Raw genomic sequence first — 27,857 nt, forward strand, 5'->3', positions numbered from 1 at the left:
CCGCCTTGATCCGGTATTCCTGCCTAAGGTAAACTCTATCTTCCATCGTTCGCAGGAAGTTATTCTGCCGGACTTGTGTCTGGCCCCAGCCATGGAACGGGAGCATAATGGCACTGCTTAGATGTAAGATGGGCCTTGCAGATTTATCTGAAGCGGACAGCTGACTTCCGGAGATCTGAGGCTCTGTTTGTATTCTTCCAACCTTCGTCATTAGGGAAGAGTGTCTCATCTTCCATCATTAGTCGTTGGATCCATTTGACTATCGCCCTCACTTATGAGGTGCAAATGTTGCTTGTACCGGTCGGTATCACGGCACATTCCACGAGGAGTGTGGTCACATCAGTGGCCTGGGCTACTCAAGCTCCAATTGATGATATCTGCAGGGCAGCGACTTGGGCCTCCCCTTGCCATTCATCCGGCACTACAGGTTGGATGCCTTAGCATCCTCAGATGCAGTATTCAGTCAGTCTTATAGAAGGTCCTGTCAGATAAGTAACTGCCCACCCTATGAGACAGTAACTTGGGTATGTCCCACTACTGGATCATCCTGCAACTCACTCCAGAAAATGACAGTTGGTCTTACCTGAACTGTAATTTTAGGAATTGTTGCAGGAATTGATTAAGTAGAGTGTGGTGGGTAGAGGTGTCTCCTTTGTGACTTGTTTTCAGGATCTCGGGAGTGCACACTTCACTGAAACTGGAGTCAGAAGGGAGGAGCACAGAGGCATGGCTTCAGCTTCAACCCAGTCTCGAGGCCAATTGGATGTGACAATACCACTATTGGACCATCCTGCAACAACTCCTAAAATTACAGTTCAGGTAAAACCAACTGTCATTTTCAGCCACAAAAGAAATAATCATGTTATTATGTTTTGCTTTGCATCTCCATTCTATTAGGAGAAACAAAAATAAATTATTGACATTAAGAGCACAATTCTCCTTTTAAATATTTTCTAATATGCCTTTTTTCTTTTCATTAATATAGTCACTTGAAACATTTTTCTTCTGTTTTGAATGCAGTTCTTATTTTTTGCTGCTTGTTTTTATTTGTATACTTCTCTTCCTTTTTAATATTTGTTTTAAAGTTTCGCTATTCCCATACATACCCATACTCCCATACTCTCTTGTCCCTCTCCCCTCTGTACAAGTAGCCCTCGAGCTATGGAAGCAATTTGGACTGAAATTTCCATTGTTAAGTGATGTGCTCATAGAGTGCAACACCACATGAATGCATTGCTTAGCCATGGCCATCCCTGCAGCCCCAGTAGCCATTTTTAAGTAAAGATTGTGGGTCATTAAGCAAGTACTTCCTTGCAATTGTCTGCTGGCTCCCAATAACCAAAGTCAGTGGGGAAACTATCAAGAAATTGCATCTCCTGGGTGGTTTGCAGGCAGGTTGGCAATCAGGGAAGGTTTCACGAAAATGTCCAAGGAGGCCAGGGAGACACTGTGCAAGCTCAATAAGGCTCATGGGATGTGTGCAAGGGTACATGATTATCAGGGGAGGCACGACACGTGCACAGTGGAGCTTGGGGTGATTGCTGCCGGTTGGGGGAGACTGTGTGACTGATCAGGAAGGGTGTGTAAGTAGCAGGAAACGTGTAGCACAAGCATAGGAAAGTTCAGGGAAGAGGTGTGAGTGTGCGCGGGTTTCTGTGGAGGTGTGGCCTGAATGCAAAGAGGCTGGGAGAAGGTGCCCATGTGAGGGACATTTACTTGAGCAACTTGCAATATTCGCTGCCAGCAATGATTTTGCTTGTGGGGAGACAGCAAGGAAGGATGCAGATTGCAATCAAGTGATTGCAGAACACTGCAACCTTCATAAGGACCGATTGTAATCACCACTGATGCAGTGCCGTCATAACTTTGCATAGATGTTGAAAGACTCGTCATTAATTGAGGGCTACCTGAATCTGTATTGCATTCTCTGTGCTTTCTAGTGACTGTCCAATTTTACCTGTAATAATTTTATATTTTATTTGTGGACTAAAATACATTTCAATTGTCTATAAGCAGGGGTGTCAAATTCGATTTCATTGAGGGCCACATCAGGGTTGTGTTTGACCTCAGAGGTCTGGGAGGCATGGCCATGGTGGACGTGACATGGGACTCGTGTTGTGGCAATCTGTGGGGCCAAGTGCTAAGGCAGGACTTCCCTGAGACCCTCCCTCACTCTCATTATAATCTCCTTCCTTCCTTTTCCTTCCCTCTTCCTTTTTTTCTTCCCCTCCTTTTTTTCCTTCCTTGCTCTCTTCCCATCTTCCCTTCGTATTCTTTGTAATTCCTCTTTCCCTTTCTCTTTTCCTGTCTTTTTTTGCATGTTCAAATGCAAAAGGGAAAACATTTCTCCTTTTGCTTTGTTTTTAGTTTGTTTTAATAGCCCTCTGCCAGCAAAAATGGAGCTCAGCGGGGCCGTGTGCTCTTCCTCCATGCCCCATTTTCAACCGTGACAGCCTCCTGCAGCTCTCTGCCAGTGAAAATGGAGCGCATGCCCCTCCCTGAGCTCCATTTTCACTGACAGAAGTCCTATGCTGGCTGGTCCTATGCTGTTTCCAGGCCAGCCCCATGGGCCAGATGTAAGCACCCCACGAGCCTTGACTTTGACACCCCTGGTCTATAGCTATTCAGATATTTGTTCCAATGATAACATCATAACTAAATCCTCCGTTGTTGATTTTAATTTGGCACAGCATGTAGATGTAATATGGCCAGTCTTTGTTGGAATAGATAGAAATAATGCATGCATCGTAAATGATTTGTTTCAGGAGAAATCCTCTCCGACAATGTCCCTCTCCGACAATGCTTCAGACCAAGATGGTATATGATACATTCTCCTTATTTATTTATTTAAATTAATATTTCATTATGGATATTTTAAATATGTATATGTACCTCTGGACATATGGTGCACTTGTAGAATCTAATTTATTATCATTATTTATTGATAAAAGATGCCACATTTTAGTGACTTTTGATATATGGTTTTTACTTTCGCATTAATTTTTTACATTGCATCAAGTGAGTTGATGGCCTGAATTAAAAAAAGAGGATTTTTAATGGTTCATACTTTACATGAATTTTAATGTATAACTGCCTCAAGGTGTTGCTTTAAATTATTTCTGTTTATCATTTGAGCAATGCTAATGGAGTCCATAACAAAGAAAGTTTTTGTTTTTAATAAAAAAAAAGAAATTGCTTGTTTATTTATTTATATTTACAAATAAATATACATAAAAATATACCATAAATGCATAAACAATCAATAAACAATACAAAACTATATGAACAGTTTCCATGCTATTTAAGTTCAACAGGACTCTAATCTTAACCATGCTAATAAATATCTATTTACTGTAAGCTAAAGATAATTAATTGGATATTAGAACCTCACACGAACCCAGATTGTATTAAGTGGTAAATCAACTCTATAAAATTTTATGAAATTTCATTTATGTTGATAGACATTGGTAATTCTCTCACTTCCATCCAGATGAATTCCTTAAAAAAAATGTATTATAAATATAATTATATGGATATATTCCTAAATACAAAACATTTCAACTCATCCAGATAAACTGGAAAAATAGCTCTTTGGTGTTCAACTCAGGTTGCTATGAACTTTCTTGACAATTCGTGTTGTCATTCTCAGTTAATTCTTTTGTTTCTGCACTACATTTACTGCATTATTTACATTTTTTATCTTTATCTTTTATTTATTAGACCCAAATTCCTGACTACAAGTCAGGAAGTTGGGTCTAATGAAGTGTTTTAAAGAACTAAACATTAAACACATTTAGTGTTCTTTTTATACTAAGACAGACAAAACTTTTTTTTTTGCTACAGTATGTATGTAGTCCTTGACTTACAACCGTTCATTTAGCAACATTCGAAGGTACAACGCCACTAAAAAGGGGATTTGTGGCCAGCCCTTCCTTACATTTAAAATTGTCACACCATGCCCACAGTCAAATCAAAATTTAGGCCCTTGGGTCAAATGAATTTATGAAGGCTGCAGCTTCCTTGGATCATCTGATTGCCATTTGTGACCTTCCCAGCCAGCTTCCAACAAACAAATTCAATCACTTAACAACTGTGGAATTCTTTGAATGACTGCAGTGATTCACTTAACAAATATGTGAAACCTACAGCTAGTTAATATAACCTCAGTTAAGCTGAAGCCTGTTCTTCCCCATTCAAATCCTCATAGTTTCCAGGCAATGGAAAAGAACCTTTATGGTTTCTCTTGGGATGGAGTTCTATAGCTGAGTATTATCAGTATACTAATAGTAAAGGTAACGGTTCCCTCACACATATGTGCTAGTCGTTTCTGACTCTAGGGGACGGTGCTCATTTACGTTTCAAAGCCGAAGAGCCAGCACTGTCCAAAGACATCTCCATGGTCATGTGGCCAGCATGACTAAATGCTGAAGGCACACAGAACACTGTTACCTTCCCACCAAAGGTGGTTCGTATTTTTCTACTTGCATTTTTTACGTGCTTTCGAACTCCTAGAAGCTGGGACAAGTAACAGGCACTCACTCTGTTATGCTGTGCTAGGGATTTGAATTGCCATCCTTTCCAATCGACAAGCTCAGCATCTTAGACACTGAGCCACCACGTCCCTATACTAATGACACTTAATTCCATATTCCCATATTCAGCAGATGACCTTACACAGCAGCTTCTTTGAGATATTAAAAAGTAGATAGAATCCTGAGAAATCCAGTGAAGTTACACCTTTGTCACCCAATATACCAACTGGAAGTGGCCCTAAAAGAAAGAGAATTGTGAATTTTAGTCCCACCTGAAAGTTTGTTGGGTGACCTTGGGCCAGTCATTCTCTTTCAGCTCAACCTAGCTCATAGGATTGTTGTGGGGGGAAATAGGAGGTGGATGAACTATGATATATCTTTATCACCTTAAGTTATTTATAAAAATAATAAAATTGGGATAAAAATAAAAAAGAGGATAACCACTCAACACTGTGCCCCCTGAACCTGGTTTATAAAGATATTATAATCAATGGTACTGAAAACTGCTGAAAGATCAAGACGGGCCAGAATTAATATGGCCTGACCATCTTCTCAACCACTTTCATGAAAAAGGATGGAGATAGCAATGTTGTATCCAGCAGAGTTTTCTTGGGGAAGGGGTAGACCACTCCTTCCTCCTCCCTCAAAATGTTTTCACTACTTCTGCTGGAATGTAACAACATATCATCTCCCAAGGGACTGTCCAAACAAAGGTGCTGGTTGTAATTCACAAGTGACATCACTTACTGCCCCAAGGATGCTGTCCATTTCAATAGTACCAACAAGCTAAAAGTCTTCCCAGATAATCAAGCATGACTGTGTCTTAGTTAATTCCACAGAATCTACAAAGCCAGCTTGCAGTTCAATGCAGAACAAAGTGCCTTTATCCAGCAGATAATTTGAATAGTACACATGGCAGCCCAGTAGGTGTTCCTCTGGATCCTTCTTAACCAGAAGTGGGTTGCTCCTGGTTCGGCCCAGATCAGCCGAACTTGTAGTAGCGGCAGCGGGAAGCTCCGCCCACCTACCCAGATGCTTCTGTGCATGCACAGAAGCATCACATTCATGAGCGCGCATGGGAGCATGCCCAAACCAGTAGTAAAAAAAAATAGCAGCCCACCTCTGTTCTTAGCCATAAGGAATTAGGTCACTTCAAACAGGGCCACTGCCCAGCTATCTGTAGATGCAATTTGAGTGAAAAAACAATTATATTTTGCTTCTGTTGTCATCACATTAATAAAAGCTCTCAACATGCTTAGATGAGTTCCTTCTTCATTTCCTCCAATAATTGTCTTTCTATTTCATCTTCCAGATTCCTCTGATCAGTGAAGCCTTTGGGGGGTCACATATAAGAAAAGTCTATGTTAGATTGTCTAACAGTCTGAGGCTGTTGCTTTTTCATTCCAAGCAGTAACTAAGGCTTCAGTGAAATCATGAACCAGAATTTTAGGAACACTCCCCAATCCCCTCTGAAACCCAACAAGGATCAATTAGGTACCTGAGGCAAACTAGAGAATACATTTTTCCTCTCAGCAGTGGAGAGCAGCTACAGAAAACTTAAAAAACAAACAAACAGCGATCTGACCATTACAAGGGACTGATGATAGCACATCCCCTAGCTTCAGATCCCATCTCTACTGCCCTAAGCCAAATACCAGTTCTAACATGTGACCACTGAGAAGCCAAAGGATATACAATAGAAAAGACTGAGTAACAGTGACGGTCCCTTTTGTATATTGCAATCAACTTCATCTCAAAACAAATTATATCCCACTGACAACAGATCACTTTATTTAATGGCAAAATTTAAGTATAAACTAAACTATATGATCGCTTAATTCTAATTATGTATTGCCATTTGTAACTACTGAAAAAGATTGTGGAAGTAGACAGCATATTGTGTATTACTAAAGAATCTAAAAGCAATGATTCTTCTTTAAAAATAGATTTGGATAACATAAGTGAAGTGTCTTATTATTATCATGCATTTGGTAATATCATAGAAAACTTGTGCTTTTCATCCATTCTTTATGTCTCTGCACCCATCATTTTTTTGTGGAGCTAAATTGACTTCACTGGCAAATTATTATTGCTTCTGATGATGGAAGCTTGTAGGCTCTAAAAATAAAGCATTACGGCTTTCTTCTAACTACGCAAACAGACTTGCTGCTTATGATTTACGGTTCCCTTTTTGTGGAAACATTTGAACCATTAATGTATATTTCCTGAAAAGTATTTCATATTGACTTCAGAAATCAGGCATTGCAATGGACAAAAGATCAGCCCCAATAAATATAAACTTTGCGGCAGAACAAAGAATCCTTCTGAATTCTGACATTATCCCTGGATGCACATTTCAGAAAAAAGAATAGGGATGATGTCTGTTCCATTATTTGCCTTCCCATATAAAGCATGCTCACTTTGATGGGAAAGATAAAGGCATGTAATTTATGCAGAATTTTTCTAGCCTGTGACATCACACTTTTCTTTTTCAAAAAAACCTGGCCAAACAAGATGCTTCATCAGTGACCTAGGTTGCATTAGAATTCATAATAGAGAAGGGAAGAAAGACTTTAACCTTGTCATCCCCTGAGATTTCCATGAACAATGTGAATGTGTGGTAGTAGGGATGTGTATGTTTCATTTCAACTAATACCATCAGTCCAATTAATTGATATGTTCCACTACTGCTTATCTTTAAAAGTTCACTTCTGATTTTGACAGTCCCTTAAAAGGTAAAGGTTCTCCTTGAAGATATGTGCTAGTCGTTCCTGACTCTAGGGGGTGGTGCTCATCTCCATTTCAAAGCTGAAGAGCCAGCGCTATCCAAAGACGTCTCCGTGGTCATGTGGCCGGCATGACTAAATGCCAAAGATGCATGGAATGCTGTTACCTTCCCACCAAAGTGGTTTCTATTTTTTTACTTGCATTTTTACATGCTTTCAAACTGCTAGGTTGGCAGAAGCTGGGACAAGTGAGAGGAGCTCACTCCGTTACGCAGTGCTAGGGATTCGAAACGCTGAACTGATGACCTTTCTGATCGACAAGCTCAGCGTCTTAGTCATGCACCATGTCCCTCGACAGTCCCTTAGTGGCTAAAAAAATATATTAAAGATTCTATCTATGATATGGATGCTTGATTTTTAAAATCTAGCAAATAAAACATCCTTGCTTCTAAGAGGTATCTACAGTATGTTGTGGTCAAATTTCTTAATATCATCAATAAAACAAAATTAGATGTATTTTGGGGTTTCTATTTTATCTATTGAATGTTAGCAACCTGAGTTGGCATTCTGAATCTAATTTGCACATCTGGCATTTGTCATTCCATATATTGTTGAATTATGGGTTGGAAATCTTGAACATTATCTTGCTAATGTATGTGATAGGATACCTGGTGTGAATTAAATTAGCAAAGTTTGTGTCAAGTCAATCCCTATGATTACAGTACACATGAATTGAATGAGGTTACCCTATTTTTTTTTACTTTCTGCAGAAAACAGTGGGTCTGAGTAAACTTTTAAGAGCGTGTGATACTAGATTTTGTGATTCACATTTGCAAACAAACAATGTATACAAGAAAAGCATATGTTATTCATATTTTGTATAGGAAAATAATGTATAAATGGTATAAAATAGAGATTGCTTATAAATATTTCTGTCCGTAAAATCATTTAAAATTTTCCATGCATGTATGTATGTAATAATGAACAAAAATATGCATAAACTTTTTTTGCAGATTTCAAGAAACATTCACAAACCGATGCAGGAACAAGAAGACATTAATTTAGCTCTGAAAAATTAGAAAGTCAAATGGCCCAGTGCACCTCCACCTTTGTACTTTTGGGCAATCAGACTGAAAGTGAAATCAGAAAATTACAAACAAAAACATTGCTTAACATCGATGTTATTTAATCCCATGTCAAGATCGATTGCCTACTTTAGGAAACAACACATAAGCACTTCCCTGGAGAACTCCATTATAATTACGGTAGTTACATCAGAATAAGAACAGTTTTAGCTGAGAAGTAGCCAGCATATTATAATCACATACTGTTGCTCATTTATGGAAAAAAATGAATTAATGCTGGAAGTGAAGATGTGTTAAGTTTGTGTTATCACCTATTCCAGAGAATTGGACCTGTTGAATAACAGCACGCTTGAATGTTGATGATTCATTTTTGCGGTTTGTCTAGCACGTCTCTGCACATCTGAGGTGGCATTCTAGTTTTCTCTTGGGCAGCCAAACAGAAATAATTATTTTATCCAAAATTCTTGACTAATTTTCTTGATTTATCTGATTTATGAGGAGTTCATGTTATATATATTTAATTTATAAATATATAAATTAAATCTAACAAAAGTAAAGATTTTTTTTTAAAGTGAGAAAGGCATGTAGTTTTATTGCACATTTCCAGGCCATTGACCTGTAATGTTTACAGGTTTCTTTTTATTTGTTGTCCCAACCCAAATTACTTTTTCATAGCGTGTTGCTTTTCTCAGCTTTCAGCTGTTCAAATCTGTCTTATTACTTTCTTGCCTTTTACTCAGTGGAATCGATCGATAGCAAGTGTTTTTAGCAGTGACACATGACACCCGTTTACTGCAGAGTAGGTGCTGGATGGGATTAACCCTGTTGATCTCCCTCGCACTGTGTGTGGAGTTAAATAGCGGTTATCCTTTTGTGATCTTTTCAAATATGTCTTCATAGGCTTGGAACATGCCTAGAATTAAGCTTGAATAATATATATGCCTTCTTGAACTCTGCTGAAGAATGTTGTAGTGCCATTGTTATTTCAAATTCCACCTGCAGAAGATATTTTTCAAGGACCTGTAGGTCCTTTATTCCAAGAGAAACAACCCATACTCCAAAGATCTCCAGAAAATAGTGACTATTATCTATTATTTTTACTATTTGCAATCTTCATAGAGTATAACCATTGCCACCTAGTTGATGATTATGGTTACTATGCTCTCAAATGAAAAGAAAAAAAAAGGAAAATGATTGTTAGTAAATACATAAGGAGTGAACATTTATGAAACAGTCACCACATTTAATATTACATTAAACTGTAGATGAAATATAATTTCTAAGATCCAACTTACGCTGTGATTGGCAGAATGTCTCCATTCTTTCGTACTGTATATTTTTAAATTTGTCCTGGAACTAGTTCTCCTCCCCCCCCTCTTTTTTCATTGTAGTATATCCTTTATTTATTTTATGAATGATTTACATGTCTTGCAGAACTCAAGATACAAATACTTACAATAGGTTGACATTAATTCTCCTAAATCAGTATTTCTGCTTGTTTCAGCGTTACAAATCAAACTTCAGAAATGCTGCATACTCCCCATAGGAAGATACAGTTGATCAACAAAATAATTTCACCACTTTCAGTAATTCTTGTTGAGTTCATATTCTTACTTGGTCAAATTAGACTGAAAATGCACAAATACATGTTTGTGCTGAGCCCATTTTTTCGCTCAAGTGGCTTGGAGTACATCTATCAGTTCTGATAGTTTTTCCATATCTGTTCTGCAAGTCAGCTCTGAAAATATTTAATATGAAGACCTGAAAACCCAGAATGCCTTTCTATGAAAAAGAAATGAATTATGAAAGCTCTCATAAAGTCCCTACTTATTTACTGAACTGAAATGTGATTTAACAGAGAACTCATTTGGTCTATAAGGCATGATTTATGGCGTACTACTACATGTAAAGCAGGTCATAATGACTCCGGGAACACACTATGGTTTTTCTTCATTAGCTTTCTCAAAGACATAATGAAGGAGGGTTTTGTTCCCCCCCCCATAGAATGCTTTTCTTGTTAACTTAGATTTCATATTTGAATATGCCATAATATAATCAAAATATAGTTTGATTTAAAGTTTGAATGTCAGATTGTGCCTTTTACTTTTCTTCTGAGAAATAAAATAGCTAACTGAGAACAGGTAAGAAATAATGATAGTATACCATATCCACAATATGTTCCATATTTGCAAGTTGAATTACATTGAACCCCACAAAAATATGTTTAGCTATATGGTTTTGGAGATTTTCTTACTTTCAAAATATTATTTATATTCTATTCTAATATTTAGATTTTTGGAAATTATCGTTCTTTTTTTAGCAGATAATTGAAAAGCATTGACATTTTGCGAAGGTCCTATTAATGAACTCTCACATTCTTTTAATATTCAGATTACAATTATTCATTCCCATCATTTTCTTTTACATAGCTATGCTAATGACATTCACCCCAAGAATGCACCTTTTCTCCTTAATAGCTTTACATCTCTCTCACACACTGACCTTCACTACCCATGCAGAGCAAAAAAAGGGACTTGTTGCCATCAATCCCTTTTGCATATTTGATTAAATGACCGTTGACTGAACTGACACATTGTTATCAAATGCTTCAGGTTATCCCTACAGTGTAGTAAATTAATGAGTGATATATTGACACAATTCTAGGAGATAAAAGAGGACAAGTGATTTCCCTCTTCCACCACCAAATCATAAGATTTATTTATACTCTCATCCTTATAAAGCACTTATCATTCCATGTTACTGTTCCTCTATATCTTTTCATGCAACTAAACAACAAATTGTATCTGTGTTTTTCTTTTTCAAGTATATATCACACGAGAATAAGTACTCTTACCCTATTGTTTGAGCAATTACATAGAATGAGTGAAATATTTAAAATGTTCGCTTTTAATGCTATTTAATTCAAATTCCATTGGAAATAAAGGGCAATTTATTTGCCGAACCTTTACATCTGTTTTGGCCTATTAGACTGATCCTTGCCTGGAGAGATTTCCTATTCAAAAGATTTGTAAGATAGGGCCATTTGTAGTTTGGCAAATTGCTATCTGTCAGTACCAGTCTCTGTCCAATTACACAAGATCACCCAGATGCAGCATCTTCCTTTCCTCCTTTCTGTCACCTGTCATGCTATTGAACAATGCTAGGAGTTTGTGGGTCTGTTGTGTTGACTTATGTGCTGAGTTTCAGAACTGGACACTGCAGTAACCTACCCAGATAAACTAAACTTTGAAGCCTTGTTGACAAGACATACTATATGTTAGAGTACCTTTCCCATGAATTTTTTGCATTTCCCTGGTTTTTGTCCAGTTGTATGTATGTTTTTCTTTATCTTGTTTCTTCTAGGTCTCCTGCTTATTCCAATGTCTGATTTTTGCTTTGTTCTTCAGTTCTCATGCTTGGTTGTTTTCCAGCTTCAGATTCATTTTTTACAGGTACCTAAATCCCACTCTTATAGACACAATGTGTCATCACTTGGATCCACATTTTCTCATCCTTCTTGTCTCAACTCATATATTATATTTTGTTTGCTGAAAAGAAGAAAGTTTGTATTGTGGTGGAATTTTGACGTACATTTTCAAGAATTTACGGAAAATAGTTTATGGAAATAAAAGTTGTATGTTCTTGCAGGTTTTGATGCCCTGCTGGTTATAGGAAATTGTAGTCTTATTGCATCTGTAACTAAAGTGCTATATTACACTAGGTGGTATTCACTTCCCTTCCGGTTCGCAAATGTGAGCGCTTATCCTTTCGCGCATGCGCTTTGGCTTAAAAAAAGGTGCCTAAATGGGATGCCATAGAGCCAGCTGTGATTTCCGCTACTGGTCCGGGCAAACTGGTCCGACCTCAGATTACCACCACTGACTATGATGATATAATAGTATAGTTGCAGCTGCAGCAATTCTTTTGCATGTACTCAGTGTTAAGTCTAGTTTGTTCCCAGAGTTGGTAGAAATTGCCTGGTGTGAGAGACCCATGTGGGATTGTATTGCTCAATTTCATGAATTCAGCATAGACCATAATGTTGATTCAAATGAAAATACAGAGCTAATGGATGGTATAATCAAGTGTGTGCCAGCAGCAAGGCCACTGGGAATATAGCCAGTGTAGGAAACCAAGTGCTGAGTCAAGATTTTCCAGTTCACATGCTTAGCAAAACCAGCCCTTTATAAAATGAGTGATAAAATGTTTTCCTGCTTAATGCCTCTTTTTTTTTTACACTGACTGCACTAATTGCTATTATAACTGAACAATGGAGTGCAATCTCTATAATTATTCAAATAAGCATATTTGCTTTATGTGGAGTGGCCATAAAAAGCAAGAAGGAAAAAAAGCTTTCAGTGCAGTTAAATTAAAAATATTTTTTAAGATGAAAAGCATCCAGGCTATTCATAAATTATCAAGAGATCTTATGCTATCTCTTTTTACTTGTACTTTGTGCTAATTTGACTCTTAAATTCTAAGCTTAGGAAGCTTTGAAAGAAGGACATTGAAGAGATTTGCTCAATATAGTAGTTATATTTGTAACAATATAATTGTTCTTAAAATATTTTTTAGGTAACTACATCTTTAAAAATATTTCCTATATTAGTGATCCAAGTACAGGTAGATTTATGCCTGATTGCTTAGCAGCTGTTGGAAGTTATGACAGACTCTACAAAAACTACTTATGACTCAATTTCAAAATTACAAGGGCCACAACCTTAATAACCACACCCGGAGTTAGACGATTACATTTTGGGCCTTTCGCAACCAGCTCATGTTTATGGTTTGTAGCGTAAAGATGGCCATTTGTAGCATCCCAAAGTCATTAAACAGCACAAGTCATGATTTTTACATTTCTTGGCTGTTTCCAGCATTTACTTCTGGGTTTTCAGCAAAAAAAAAAGTCCATTGGGTAGAATGGATTTGCTTAGCGGCCTTTGTATTTGCCAAGGTGGCGCAGTGGTTAAATGCAGCACTGCAGGCTACTGCTAGATCAGCAGTTCAGCGGTTCAAATCTCACCGGCTCAGGGTTGACTCAGCCTTCCATCCTTCCGAGGTGGGTAAAATGAGGACCCAGATTGTTGGGGGCAATATGCTGACTCTCTGTAAACCACTTAGAGAGGGCTGAAAGCCCTATGAAGCGGTATATAAGTCTACTGCTATTAATGACTGCCACAAAAACAGTCATAAAATCAGACCTGGTGACATAACAACCTCAATGACTTAAAACCATAATATCAGGCTCAACTTTAGTAGTAAGTCAAGAACTACCTGTATATTACCTTTCTCTGTGCAATAGCCTCAAAATAAAGAATAGCTGGGGATGGCATATATTTCAACATCTAATAGTCTAATTTTTATGAATCAATATGCCAGAATAATATTTATCTATACGCTCCTTGTTTGGTGTAATATTTGGGGCAGCTTTTGAGAACTGAGGATTTATCTCTGTTCTAATAAACCAATTTGCCAGGTTGAAAAAACAGTTGAGATTAAAATGTAAAACGCAGATGGTCTTCACAGTCCTAAATGTGAAGTACTTCATAAAGAAAATATATTGCAAAAAAAATCTTACATGAGAATCCTTTCCTTTGGGTAGTGCAGTATCTGCTGATTCTTTGTGATCTCCCAAGCTCCCAAACCAAGAGGATTTGAATTGAGTAGTGTTTTTAGTGATAATGTTTGTTTAATTTTTTTTTAAACCCTCAGAACTTTTTCTGAGCATTTTATGAAGAATAATTAGATTTCAATGCAGAAATATTTTCAATTTAAAGGCTATTTTATTATCAGAAGCTAATTGGACGCTTTTCCCTACCATCTTTCATAGAATATAGGACATTTCACACATGCATAATAAAATGAAGTAGTGACAATCCGACTTTCTGTGGATTGCACTCTAAAACAGCTACTTAGGAAAAAAAAATAGCCTAGTGAGCAATTGAGCTTCATATTCGTTTCTCCGATGTGATGGTCATTACCTTCTGCAAGATTTACCTGCCATCGAATTGTTTAGAAAGCCAACACAGTAATAGGTAGTCCTCGATTTACAATAGTTCATTTAGTGACCATTCAAAGTTATAACGGTACTGAGAAAAGTGACATGGTTATTTTCACAGTTATAACCTTTGCAGCATCCCCATGATCATGTGATCAAAATTCAGATGTTTGGCAACTGGCTCATACTAGTGACCATTGCTTTGCCCCAAGGTCACGTGATCATCTTTTGCAACCTTCTGACAAGCAAAGTCAATGGGGAAGCCAGATTCACTTAATAATCAGGTTACTAATTTATCAACTGCAGTGATTCACTGTAGCAATAAAGGTCGTAAATGAGGCAAAACTCACTTAACAAATGTTTCACTTGGCAACAGAAATTTTGAGCTCAATTCTAGTCATAAGTCGAGGACTACCCGTATAAAGCTTGTTAGACTAATCCTGGGGAGACCCAGCTTCAAATCTACTCTTATTCACAGGTTTACCAAAGTCAGAGAGGTGATTTTGGGCTAGTCAGTAACTCAAATAGGAGAAAATGAAGATTGTGTATGCCTTTTTGATCTGCTGAAGGAAAAATGAGATATAAATCTAACAAATAAGTAAAATGAAGATTGTATCTGTTTCAGAAGCTTGCAAACATCATAGGTGAGCCATTATGTGAGACCTCTGGTTGCTGAGTATTAGCTAGCAGCTGCAGCATCAAATGAACCAAGTGCTGCATGTGATTTGTCAAATAACAGTGTAAAATGTAAGTTTTACATTGATTCCTTTCTCCCAGACGGGGGAAAAAAAACAATGTTAAAGTGCAATTTTTGATCTTTAAGTGCTGAAATAAATTCTTGTTTTTGAATTCAGTCATTTAATTTTTTTAAAAAAATGTTTAACTTGCCTATTATACTGCATATGTTAGGACTTTGGCATAGTATTACAAAATTATTGAACAACAGCACAAATTCAGTAAGAGAACACATAGTTCAGGCTTTCAGCAACAATAGTGATGCAGACTTCTGCAAAATCAATGATCCAGTAAGAGTTTTGATTTTCAATTAAATGGTTTTCCTAAGTTACTATAAATCCTTCAAAAATGGCACTTTTTCTCATTAGGTAGCAAGAATGCATGGGGACTATTATTGTAGTTGGCAAGGCACTGAGAGTAGCCCATTTGACTTAGAGGAGCATGAAATGTTTGATCTTATAGATCAAATGTTGGAAAGAAAGAATTGGTAGAGAAGAAATCAGCATGAAGCTCCATATTTTATAACCATAATAGCGAACCTATGGCATGCCACATGTGGCATGTCGAACCATTTCTGAGGGCATGTGAGACGTTGCTCTGTCAGCTCCTCAGCTGATTTTCGGCCTTGATTTTCAGCTGTTTTTTGCCCTCCGGAGGCTTCCCTGAAGCCTCCAGAGGGCGAAAAACTGCCCAATGCACAAACCGGAAGTTCGGGAATGAACTTCTGGTTTGCGCATTGGGCTGTTTTTTCCCCTCCGGAGGCTTCAGGGAAGCCTCCTGAAGCCCCCAGAGAGAGAAAAACAGCCCAATGGACAACCCCAAAGTCTAGAAAGCCTCCGAAGCTTGGGGAAGGTGAAAAATGGACCTACTGGGCCTACTGGAAAATGGGCCATTTCCTTCCTCCGGAGAGCCTCTGGGGGGCCAGGGAGGCTGTTTTCGCCCTCCCCAGGCTCCAAGAAAGTTGTGCGCGCATGTGTGGGGCAGAGGGGGGGGTCATGCATGCATGCACTGGGGGAAGGGTACAGGGGGACATTAAATTATGAGGATGGGCACCTAAGGTGAAAAAAGTTTGCCATCACTGTTCTATAAGGAGTAGATTTCACATTGCTTCCTGATTACAGGAAACTATGTAAGCAGTCTGAAATAAGACTGCTGCTTTATCTTTATAAAAACTATCAGTGTTTACCAAGACTGATTTTATTGAGTGGTTGTCAGTGACGCTAGAGGGCAAAGACAATCTTAAAAATGATCTAGTGAGAATTTGATTTGAATGGCACCAACTATTTCTGCCTAAAGGAAGAAAGTGAAAAGAAGACATAGATACCTAACTATAATAAACACTGAGAAAAATGCCTCCAGTTGCTTTGGGATGGAATCTCCTGTCCAGCTAAAGGCTCAAGAAATTACCTAAAGATTTGTATTTACAGGAAAAGGAAGAGGGATTAATAGGTTTAGGCTTTGGAAGAAAAAATCACCTCAGAATCTGGAGAACTCCCTGATCCCCAGAATCAGGATCATTGGGAAATCATTATAGACTAGCTCAGATTTTTTTAAAAAAGTGTTTTTCTAGCATCAACATATGGTTGATGGCAAGATTAAGATGGCAAAGCCTTTTGCTCTATCTCTGGATTGTTATAATTTATTTTCATTCTTAATTGCCACCAAAAAATGTGGTCATGTGACTGCAGGACGCTGCAAACAAAGAGCAACAAAAATGATTAGGGGACTGAGGAAGAAGGCGGGGCTTAGCAGTGAGAAGACGGAGTTTCAGGCTATTCCTGAAATTCCCCTATTCCGAAGGAATTTGGACAGGTCGTTCGGACCCTAGCTGTCCCGTAGAGACAGTGAAAGGTGAGGGGAGATCCAGTGACCTCAGAGACGTTTGCAGGTCTCTGGGGGGCTTGGAATTAACCCCTCTTGCCAGCTCCTTCTGGATTAGCTGTATGCTAACCGAAACTGCAGGTTGCGCCTAAGAATGGTGGAAGTGAATTCAACTGGTAAGCTGATTTTATTACTCAAAGAGAGATGGTCCGCACTAAAATTTAAGCTAATTAAAACCAAAGAACAGAAGAATCTAGCGGCGAATTGGTTTTTCTTTAATGGATTTATGGCCGGTGGTTACCCTATTTCTTAAATGTTTTAAAGACTACTTCAACATTCCCCCTGACTTTTCTTAAGTGGGTTGTAAACTAATCTACTACAAATTGGCTTTTTACGATCTGACACTTTTATTGCTTGGCTGTGTTGGTCTAAGATCAGATAAGATCGCACAGCTCCCAGCATGTTTTTACTTGCAAATATTTTAGAGCCTCTAACTGCGTCACAACATGGCATCGATACATACTTCAAAAGGTTCGTTTCAAATATTTTTCTCTGCATTTCAAAAGTTGTTTGATTCATATGAAAGATTTGAAAAAAATTGGATTATTTGACATTAAAATATGAAGAAAAAAGTGAGAACGTTGAATGTTTGAATATTCCTGAAATACAAATGAAGAATGTGAGAAATGAAGTCTCTCAACTTGCTGACACGCAGGGCGTCTGGTTTATCTCGGAGGGAGAAAGAAATGCAACGCTGGAAAGGGGGGCAACCATACAGAAGATTCATTTTAAAAGACAGAGCGCAGGAGGAATGAGAAGTATTAAAGAATCTACACTTTATGAAACATCATTTGCAGAATTTTTAATTCCACCCTTGAGAATTAAAGACAAACTGAAAAGTTTAACAAGCCTGGAACAACGTTATTATTTCATCAGAGACATCCTGAGCAAAAAGGTGCGAAGATATCCCTGTTTGGACTTGCTTATAAAAACATTTGGTAAATCTGTTCCATGAATGGCAATAGGATTAAGAAGGTTTTGTTATTGGAGAGACATAGGCTGATAGATGGAAGAATACAATTTAAAATTAGCTAAATCTAATTACTTTTATTTGTAATAGATATGGCTGAATACTAATTGATATTGATAGTAATGTATATAATGTGGAGTTGATATGATAAATAATAATTGGATATGAGAAGGGAAGGTTGGAAATATTTTTGGACCATATACAAAGGTTATTAATCACAATAATTGTCACTATTAAAAAATAAAATATATACAGTTAAATGTTAACTAATATGGGGAAAATGTTACGATATACGATATAATTACTTAAAGAAGGGAGAATGATAATAAACTACATTGCATGGAAGATGGAATTTTTGGTATTAAATATTATGGATGTTCAGCTAATACAGAATATGAGGATTTGATGTTAATAGAGGATTTTACAAACAAGTAAATGAAATGTCAGCATGTGGTTATGGATTAAATTTTTGGCATAGTTAAGGATGAAGGATGTTTAAATAACTGTAGTCAACTAAAAGTGGAGGTATAATGATGTCAATATGGTAAACATTTGAGTTAAGATATTTGAATTAATATGAATTAATGGAAGAGATGCACCAAAACATGTTGTAACCAGCTGATATACTTTTTTTATAATATATATCTGTGTTCTTTTTTTTTCTTTTTTTTTCTTTTTTTTTCTTCCCTGCCTTGTCTTTTGTTCTTTTTGTCTTCTTTCTTTTTTCCCCTTTTTTTTGACTTTTTCTTTTCCCACTGGTGTGGGCATGTATTGTTTAAGATTATTATTATTATTATTATTATTATTATTATTATTATTTAATAATAATTATAGTCAAATGAAAATGGATATATGATGATGGTGACATGTATGAATATTTGAGTTAAAATGCTCGCGTTAACATGAATTATGTTTGTTGACTGTGGAAGAGATGCACAAAAGTTTATTTGTAACTAACTGATATACTTTCTATAGCATGTAAAGAAAGATGTTGTATTTGTTTTAAATTTAATTTTTTTTTTAATAAAAATAAAAATGATTAGGGGACTGATGGCTCAAACGTATGAAGAACGGTTTCAGGAACTGGGTATGTCTAGTTTAATAAAAGAAGGACTAGGGGTGACTTGATAGCAGTGTTCCAATATCTCAGAGGGAGTCAAACTATTGTCCAAAGCACCTGAGGGGAGAACAGAAGGTAGAACAAGAAGCAATGGGTAGAAACTAATCAAGGAGAGAAGCAACTTAAATTTCCTGACAGTTAGAACAATTAATCAGTGGAACAACTTGCCTCCAGAAGTTGTGAATGCTCCAATACTGGAAGGTTTTGGATAGCCATTTGTCTGAAGTGATGTAGGGTTTCCTACTTAAGCAGGGGTTTGGACTAGAAGACCTCCAAGGTCCCTTCCAACTCTGTTATTGTAAAAAAATAAAAATATCTGTAAATGCAAGCGGGTTGCCAAAGTGCAATCACAGGATCATGGAGGAGGGGTGGCTATAAGAACTCTGAAACTGGATCATAAGTAACTTTTGAGGTGTCCCATCATAACCTTGAATGGTCACAAAACGATTGGTCATAAAGTGAGGGCTGTTTTGAATTCAACAAGCAATTGCAAAGAATAGAGGGTGTATTTCCCTCACATTGCAAAGGGAGCCATGCTGCTCATATGAATTGTGGCCTTTTCAGAAAATATTCCATGTACCAGAAGCAATACTTGGGAATAACCATCCCTTTCCCCCAAGACATAGTCTAAGTGGAGGACAGAGAGGCAGAAAGGAGCTAAGAAGCTATCCCTTTTAATAGTATTGCAAATTGCTGAGCAACAATGCTGATTTTTTATGCCAGAATAGCAGTGAGACTGGAAAAACCCTAATAAGCTTTCTGTTGCTCCCAGAAAAAAACGAAGAAATTATTCAGTAGGAAAACCAGCCCAATCCTATATATTCTTTTTGCTATTAGAAGTAAAGATGTCACCAGTTTAGCAAAAAATCCACTATTTACATTTTGTTTTGCAGGGAGCTTCAGACAATTGCCATCCTCTGTAGTCTGAATCACAGATACCTTTGCAATATTTTCAATCTGTGGCTTCTTGGACAGAAAACAAACCTTGTGGTTGATCTTCCTTTTAAATCTTCCTTTTAAATCTTCCTTTTGTTTGCTTTGTTCCCCTTGAATGATAATGCTAGAAGGATGAGCTTCTTTTTGAGGCACCTGATATGCAGGGCCTGGCTAATGGTCCCATTAATATTGTCATCTTCACTGGCTAGCACAGGTAAAATGCAGCTGTACTTGTACTTTCTTGCAGAGAAAGGTCACCAAACAGTCTATTATTCAATGTCCTTGGTCCTGAGGAGCAGGGTAGAGGGAAAAAAAGTTCTTTACTTGATTTACTTAAAAAAATGGTCAGAGGGTACTTTCAGGTTACCAATGCTATTTCCAGATCAACCCACTGAAATGTCTTTGTAAATAAAGAAAATAAATATATACTGTAAAAAAAGAAATGACCATCCAGAGTTATAACTCTGCTGAACAAGGAGGACGTGTGATCAGTCCTTAGAGTTCTAGCTATTGCAAGATCCCCACAGTCACATGATCACAATCCAGCTTGCAATTATGATGTCGCAACAAGTCACAGTCACATAATCATAATTTCTGACTCTTTATGCCTGCGGGCTTCCCACAAGCAAAGTCAATGGGGAAGACAGAATTCATGTTCATGTGAGGTGTGAAATCACAATTGACAATTCTCAGTTGCCCTTATAAGCTGTTATGCCCCCAAAACCACAAAAGACACATGGTGATCATTTCAACTAGATTTCTTGATTGTTGCACATAGTATTGTTCCATACAGACAGAATATTGCCAAACTGAAGCACTCGACTATCTACATCAAGCATATATTTCGAGAGCTATTAAGGAGTTGCTGTCTTTACCCTCATTCTCTCAAACAAACTATCTGAACTGAGCTGTCTGTTATTCCTTTGGAATGCATCCCCTGATTCCAGGAAATTCAAGCTACTATATTCAATCACATAAGCTTAGGAATACCTGTAATAAAACAAGATACAAAAACAAAATAAAAATATATAAGTGCTGTGGGGATGCATCCAATAACCCTCTTCTGGGCCAAGTGCCAGTAAACAAAAACAGGTGTTTATTGCCTTCCGAAAGAGTAATGTTGGGGCTAACCAAATTTCAGGGGATACTATTGGAAAACAAATGGTCTCACAAAAAACCTGGTTCTATACCATATAATTAAGTATCAGCACCTTGAATTACAGGTGGAAGTTATTTATATCCAGGGTATATTAAGCTATACCTGTAACTGCCAACATTGCTGTATTCTGGACCAGTGAAGCTTTTGAGTGGTTCCCATAGGCAGCCCCAAGTATGTATTATTTTATAGGAATTTCCAGACAAAATTTCCAGATTGGAAAATAATGGAAATGATAATGCTGTTATTATGTATTTAGAGCAGAGGTGGTATTCAGCCATTTCTGACAGGTTCTGGAAAACTGGTAGCGGAAAGTTGAGTATTTCAGAGAACTGGCAAATAGGCTGGCACCGCCCCTGCTGCCTCCCAGCCTCCCAGCTGATCTTCTTTTGTTGCCCTGAACAGAAGAAAGGAGCTGGAAAGCAGGTTAGTGGAGTGGGGAGAGAATGGGGATTTTCCAGTGACCTTCCACCAGGAGTCGGGAGGGAATGGGAATTTTGCAGTATATTTCCCCTGCCAAGCCCACAAAGCCATGCTGACAGAACTGGTAGTAAAAAAAAATTGAATCCCACCACTGATTTACAGCTAGTTTGGCATAGTGGTTAAGACAAGAAGCTAGAAACCATGAATTCTAGACCTGGTTTGAGCACAAAGCCAGCTAGCTGTATGACTTTGAACCAGTCTCTTTCTCATAGCCCTAGGAAGCAGGCAATGGCATATCACTTCTGAAAAATCTTACGAAGAAAACTGCAGGGATTTGTCTAAGCTGTGTCTATTAATTGGACACAAAGTAATTGAAGAAGAAATATATTATGCATATAAAAAGGCATCATTGTTACTGTTATTGTTGATATTAGTTTAGGTTGCTTTCTTATTAAGTCTATCATGTTATCAGTCCATCAAAGAACAACTGATCTCTCTTTTTTCTGTATATGTGCTATGAATCATTGAAATAAAGCATGATATACAGATCAAGAGTCTGATAAAAAATATGGTTCACAAGCAATCTGTTTTTGTGTGAGTTCTCTAAACATCCTCATTGCATTAGCAATAACTGCATATCCTGCATAAAGAGTTGATATTTGATGTTATTTCCATCTGGGAAAAGGGTGATAGATGTAGAAATACAGAAAGAAAAACAGTGACTAGAACAATGATATATATGGAATAAAATATGGTTTGAAAATCGATGGGAGATGCATCAAGAGCTTTTGGCAGCAATATCACTCACACAATTCCAGACAAGTTATAACATCAATGAATGAAGTTTTTTTTCAAAATATTGGTATAAAGATTAAACATCTAGGGAAGCTTTTAGAATTATATCTGGACAAAAGTAAAGGACTATGGATTTCTGAAAGTGGAGAATGTAAAAAAAAGGGAGAGAGTTCCCTCATCACCCACCCTGGAAGATATATGTACACAATTGGAGCTGTCTTTGCAACAGAGTATATATGATTTATTTCTATGGAATACAGCACATAGCAATATGGAGAGAGCAAACAAAGCAGAGTGTGAGCAGCTATTTCAGTCTTCAGAACTCTTATAGGCAACACCCTGTAGTCTAGGGTTCACGGATCCAAAAAATTTCATAACCAGATTTATCTTACCAGATTTATCTAAACAGCCACAATAAGATATGACAGAAGAGTACATATGGCCACCTGTGAGTGAAATAAAAGTTGCACTAACCCTGTGGCCGGTTCAGCATGGTCCATTCCCTGCCAAAGCGGCCCATTCAGTGTGGGCCTCTCACCACCCATTTGTTGCCGCCCCAGCCCATTCGACATAGCCCATTCATCGCTGCCGTGGCCCATTTGCCATCACCTGTTTGCTGCTGCCCATTCTAGAACAGCTGATCTGTGCCCCACCAACTCCCTCCCTCCTGCTGTAACATTCACTGTATAAGATGCACCAAAATTTTCACCCACTTTTAGGGGGGAGTGCATCTTATACTCTGAAAAATACGGTAAGTTTTTCAAAACAGAACATTCTGTCAATGGCAGTCCCCATTCAGAAACTAAATAATTAATAAAGGGTTGCAGATCCAAGTTTTGTTTCGGTCATTCATTTCTCTGAATGTCCAGATTTTCTCTCATCTAAAACTTGCATGGCTTACAAAATAATAAGTATAAAACTGATACAGACTTTGCTTCCCGAAACATAGAGAAATGCAGTTGTAATAGCGTTTGAGCAAAGAGTTTAGGACAGTATCTTAAAAATCAATAGGAATAGGAAAAGATAATTATTGAAATGTTAGATGAAAGTTTTAGTTTCCCAGAATTGTTTTCACTGCATCTGAAGGAAAGAAATTCTAACTCTGTTAACCTATGATCTTGGCATGCTATAACAAATGAACAGTGATAAAAAGCAAGAGAGAAAAAAAAGCTTGAGCAAACAAGGCTGCCAAGCTCTACTGGTTTCATTACAGACAATCAATTTTCTGCTGTCCTGCTAGCCTAATGTCTAATTTAATGTTCTGATACTTCGGCAAATATCCACTTTTTCTTCATAGGATTCTTTCATATACACTCTCAAAGTCTACAGCCCACCAAAGTGTTACGTTACAAAGAAAACTTTGCAAAATTGCTGTTATCCAGATTTCCAATCTTTGATTGCCATAGTTAAACAGAAAATATTATTTTTTCACCACTTTTCAGGTTCTAATTTCATCTGTATGGGCATTAAAAGCTACCCTGTCCTGTCCTGATTTATCATACCCTTCCCTTCCTTTCCCTTGTTCCTTAGCTGTTTCGGTTCTATGTAATTTTGAATTTTAAAAGAAATAGAACCAATTAACCATATTTTTTTTTTAAAAAGCAATAATGTTTGCCTTATGAAAACTTCTATAACTAATAATTCATACTTAAGCTTTTTTTAAAAAAAAAGTAAGAGCATTTTTGCCATGAACATTTGGCACTAAAGAATCCATTTTTATTTTACAAATATTGCAATTTGTCTCAGAACAAAAAAGTTAAAACCTTTTTAAAGATTTTTAAATATGAAAGAGATTGGTATAATATTTAAGGCACCAGGTTAAAAACTGGGAGACAGTGACTTCTAGTTTCATCTTAGGCATGAAACCAGATATGTGACCTTCAGTTAGTGGCTCTTTTTGATCCCTAGGAAGAGTGAGGCAATCCACTTCTGAAATCTTGTCAAGAAAATTGCAGGAACTTTTTCATGCAGGTGCAAAGAATCCAGATTGACTTGAAATCACAGTAGAATGAATGAATGAATGAATGAATGAATGAATGAATGAATGAATGAATGAATGAATGAATGAATGAAGTTTGAAAGTTGAAACCCTTTCAAATTTTCCAATAACATTTGACAGGACTGTTCTCTTAATAGAGACCTAAACTTCCTGTATTTTTTAGCTCAAATCTTATTTGCATTTTAAAGAAACAGATTTCCAAATCATGTAACTCAAAAACCTTGCCCTACAATATTTGTGTAATGGTTTAATTTTCCTGTCTTGGAAAAAGATGATAGAAAACAAAAATTTAGGGGCTTTGTTTGTTTGTTTGTTTGTTTGTTTTGTTTTTGTTCCATAGTCCAAATTTTCTTGGAATCAGTCTAGGATGATCTTTTAGATTAAAAATGAAATTAAACCTCTTTTAGAGCTAAGGATTCATGTGTCAAGCAGATTTCACAGCCTTAATATTATGCATGTTGTAGCTTTTTGAAAATGAAATTTGCATTGTTTTCAAGAAAAAAAGCCATTCCCACATGGATACGAGTAGGGTCTCTCTCTCTCTCTCCGTCTCCCCTCCCTTCTCCTCTCCCTCTCTCCCCCAAGATTTTGGATTAGGGAAAAAAGCTACATTATCTGTTTTCTGTTCTACATTTAAGAAAGAAATTGCAGTTCCTTTCCTTGCCATTCTCCTAGTGATTTGCCAGAGAATCAGATCGAATAATGGCAAAATAAAGACAACTGTTACTAGCATGTCTATTTTATTCATTTGTATTCTTTCCTTAGATTCACATATTGATTTCTTTGGCCAAATGACAGTCCAAAAAGCATTTTAATCAATAGCAAAACATATTGATAAAATTGAATTGCCATTCCAGGGCATAATACTTCTGATCTTTGATTTGGCTTCAAGGTTTGGACAAAATATCTCTTCAAAAATTACTATTTCTAATTACCACAATTGGTGGGGGGGGAGACACATAACTTTTTTGCTTTGAATGACTCTTAAGAGTAGCCACTCCCATTTTAATGCTTGTAAGGAAATTTCTGTTTCCTATTGTCAGCTCATGTTTGCTTTCTTTTCCCCTCCTTCATGCTTTTTCTCTCACAGTGCAGTTGGCTTATAGCAAGTCTAGGCATCATTGTGGTATCTATCCTTTGCAGTAAATCTCTCCTAATCCTTTGGATTGATCATGTTGGTCCATTCCCTCTGGAGAGTACTAATCATGTACAGTTTTTTTCTTGTTGTTATTTTAGACCTGTATCTGACCGAGTTCCAAAAAGATACTGGTTGCATAGTTTGCCTGAACAGTAATTGGCAGTGAATTTAATGAGAGAAAAGGCAGAGAAGAAAATATCTAGAAGAGTAACAGTAGAAGAGAAATGTATGTCAAAGGATAACAATCAACATTGGAGAAAGTAATATTATCAATGGTATAAATGCTATCTTTTAGAAGAGAATCTTTGTAGCTCAGGGTTGAACTGTGAGGTTCTTGGACCTTTGGTGCTCTCTGAGTTTGGTTGTTTTCTTGCAGACATTTCATTACCAAACTAAGTAACACCATCAGTGTAAACAACCAAAAAGCAACCATGCTCAGAGCACAACAAGGATCCCATACTGTATTTTATGATTTACTTGCTTAAAATCAAATCTATTTTAGAAAAAAATATGTGCTGCATTGTTATTACAAATAAAATGGTGCTAAAGGCACACACCTAAACTACGGTGACCAGATGTCCCGCTTTTGGTGGGACAGTCCCAATTTTTAATAATTTGTTCCACATCCCGCGGCGTTTTTAAAAAGTCCCGATTTTTGTAAAAAGGGTGCCCTGCCCCTTTTTTGGCTCTACCATGTGACTTCCTCTTGCAAACATTTTCACTCCTTTTTCCAGGTCTATCTTTGTCTATAGTGGCTGCGCGCCGGGAGGGCGGCCTGTGGGGCTGGAGGCTGCGTGGCAGCTGCGCGCTGCCGAGCACTAGCAGGTGTTGTGGGGCGGGCTGGCCGAGCGGCCTCGCACGCACATCCCCCCCCCGCCCCAATGGAGGTTGCCCAGCTGCTGGCGCTGCTGCTGCTGGCACTGCTGCACCTCTTCTCCACCGCCAAAGATGCCACTGCCACCCCCTCACCCGAACGCCTGCTGTCCAGGAGCCGCCCAAAGCCTTGCAGCCCGCCCGGGGCGAGTCGGCCGCGGTGCAGCCGGTGGTGGGCATCAGCAGAGGGTGAAGATGAGGCCAGGCGAGAAGAAGGACATGGGCACGCTTGGCTATGTATTGGGCACCCCTTCGATTCCCCCCTCCCACTTTTCTCCTTGAGTATTGAACTAGGTGGTAAGTATTTTAACTTGTTGGGACTAGAATGTCCTATCAACTTCCATAGACCAAATTTTTAATCAAGACTCTCCCCCCCCCCCCCGTCAATGGTGTCCCGCTTTACCAATTTTAAAATTTGGTCACTTTAACCTAAACATAGGCATGAGGAAAGAGGCTGCTTAACTAATCTTAACTATTGGGGAGCAATGACTGTGTTATAGTGAATCTGAATTTGTCATTGTATCATACCCAAAGTTCTGCATGGGAAAACAATATACCTATGATTCTTCTACAGCAATTTTTTTTCTTCCTCTTTCTTTTTTGTGCAAGCCATTCTTATTGTAGATGCATTTAAAACTTAAATAATTGTTGAAAAACACTGGAAAAAGACATAGCTTGTATAATAATAACAACTCTAAATAAGGTTAGTTGGAATGAAAAGCAATTAAACGTAATTAGATATCTTTTCTTGCAGTTGATAATTTAGGAGGTACAGTGGCATTATTTAATTCACAAGATTGCATAATGCCACCTAAAGCTGTTTCTGACCCTGGCAAGGGTTAATTTACAAGAATAGTTAGAAAAAGAAAATGTGGCATGTTCCAATTAAGCACTAGATAATCATCAAGACTGAAGAAGCAGCCCTAACATCTGTGTGACTTTTTTGAATGTTTTAATATTTAAAAGCTGTTGCAGTCTAAATCTAGAAAGACTCACCTCACACACACCACCATGTTACTGCATAGAACAACTTTGAAAAGGAACTGCAACATAAGACAGAAGTGAGGAAAACAAGCTGTCAGAGCAAAGAATCAGGACCATTCATAAAACCTTATGAATGCAGTATAGAATATTTGTCAAGCATATATACAAGTATCTGGTCAAGTAAAGTTCAACACCAAATTGGTACTAAATGAGGGTCAATCGAACTCAGAAGGAATGATCTTGGATCACTTATGGGAATGCAAGGATTCTAAACTGATGATACATTTAACTCTGCCCCCACCCCAGCTTTGCCAGCTCTTCTTCTACACAAGGCCCTCTAGAAGATACTGAATTAAATCTCCAATAATTCTTACAATCCTAATCCAAATTGTGGTCATTGACCACAACTCACTTAATGACCACTTCACTCAACAACCAAGATTCTTATCTCAATTGTAGTCCTACTCTGAGGCTTTTTTTTTGCTATGGTTCCCATACATATATGG

General features: G+C 37.6%; 1 protein-coding gene across 1 annotated transcript in view; it reads left to right on the top strand.

Annotated features, from left to right (window-relative positions):
• Positions 1–726: 726 nt before the first annotated feature.
• Positions 727–27,857, top strand: part of NKAIN2 (sodium/potassium transporting ATPase interacting 2) — a 375,982-nt gene continuing 348,851 nt past the window's right edge. The window contains exon 1 of the mRNA XM_032215327.1: positions 727–819. Coding sequence (XP_032071218.1) covers positions 727–819 — 93 coding nt within the window. The remainder of the gene's footprint in view (positions 820–27,857) is intronic.

Source organism: Thamnophis elegans, chromosome 4 (genome assembly GCF_009769535.1).
Source record: "Thamnophis elegans isolate rThaEle1 chromosome 4, rThaEle1.pri, whole genome shotgun sequence".
NCBI classification, from domain to species: domain Eukaryota; kingdom Metazoa; phylum Chordata; class Lepidosauria; order Squamata; family Colubridae; genus Thamnophis; species Thamnophis elegans.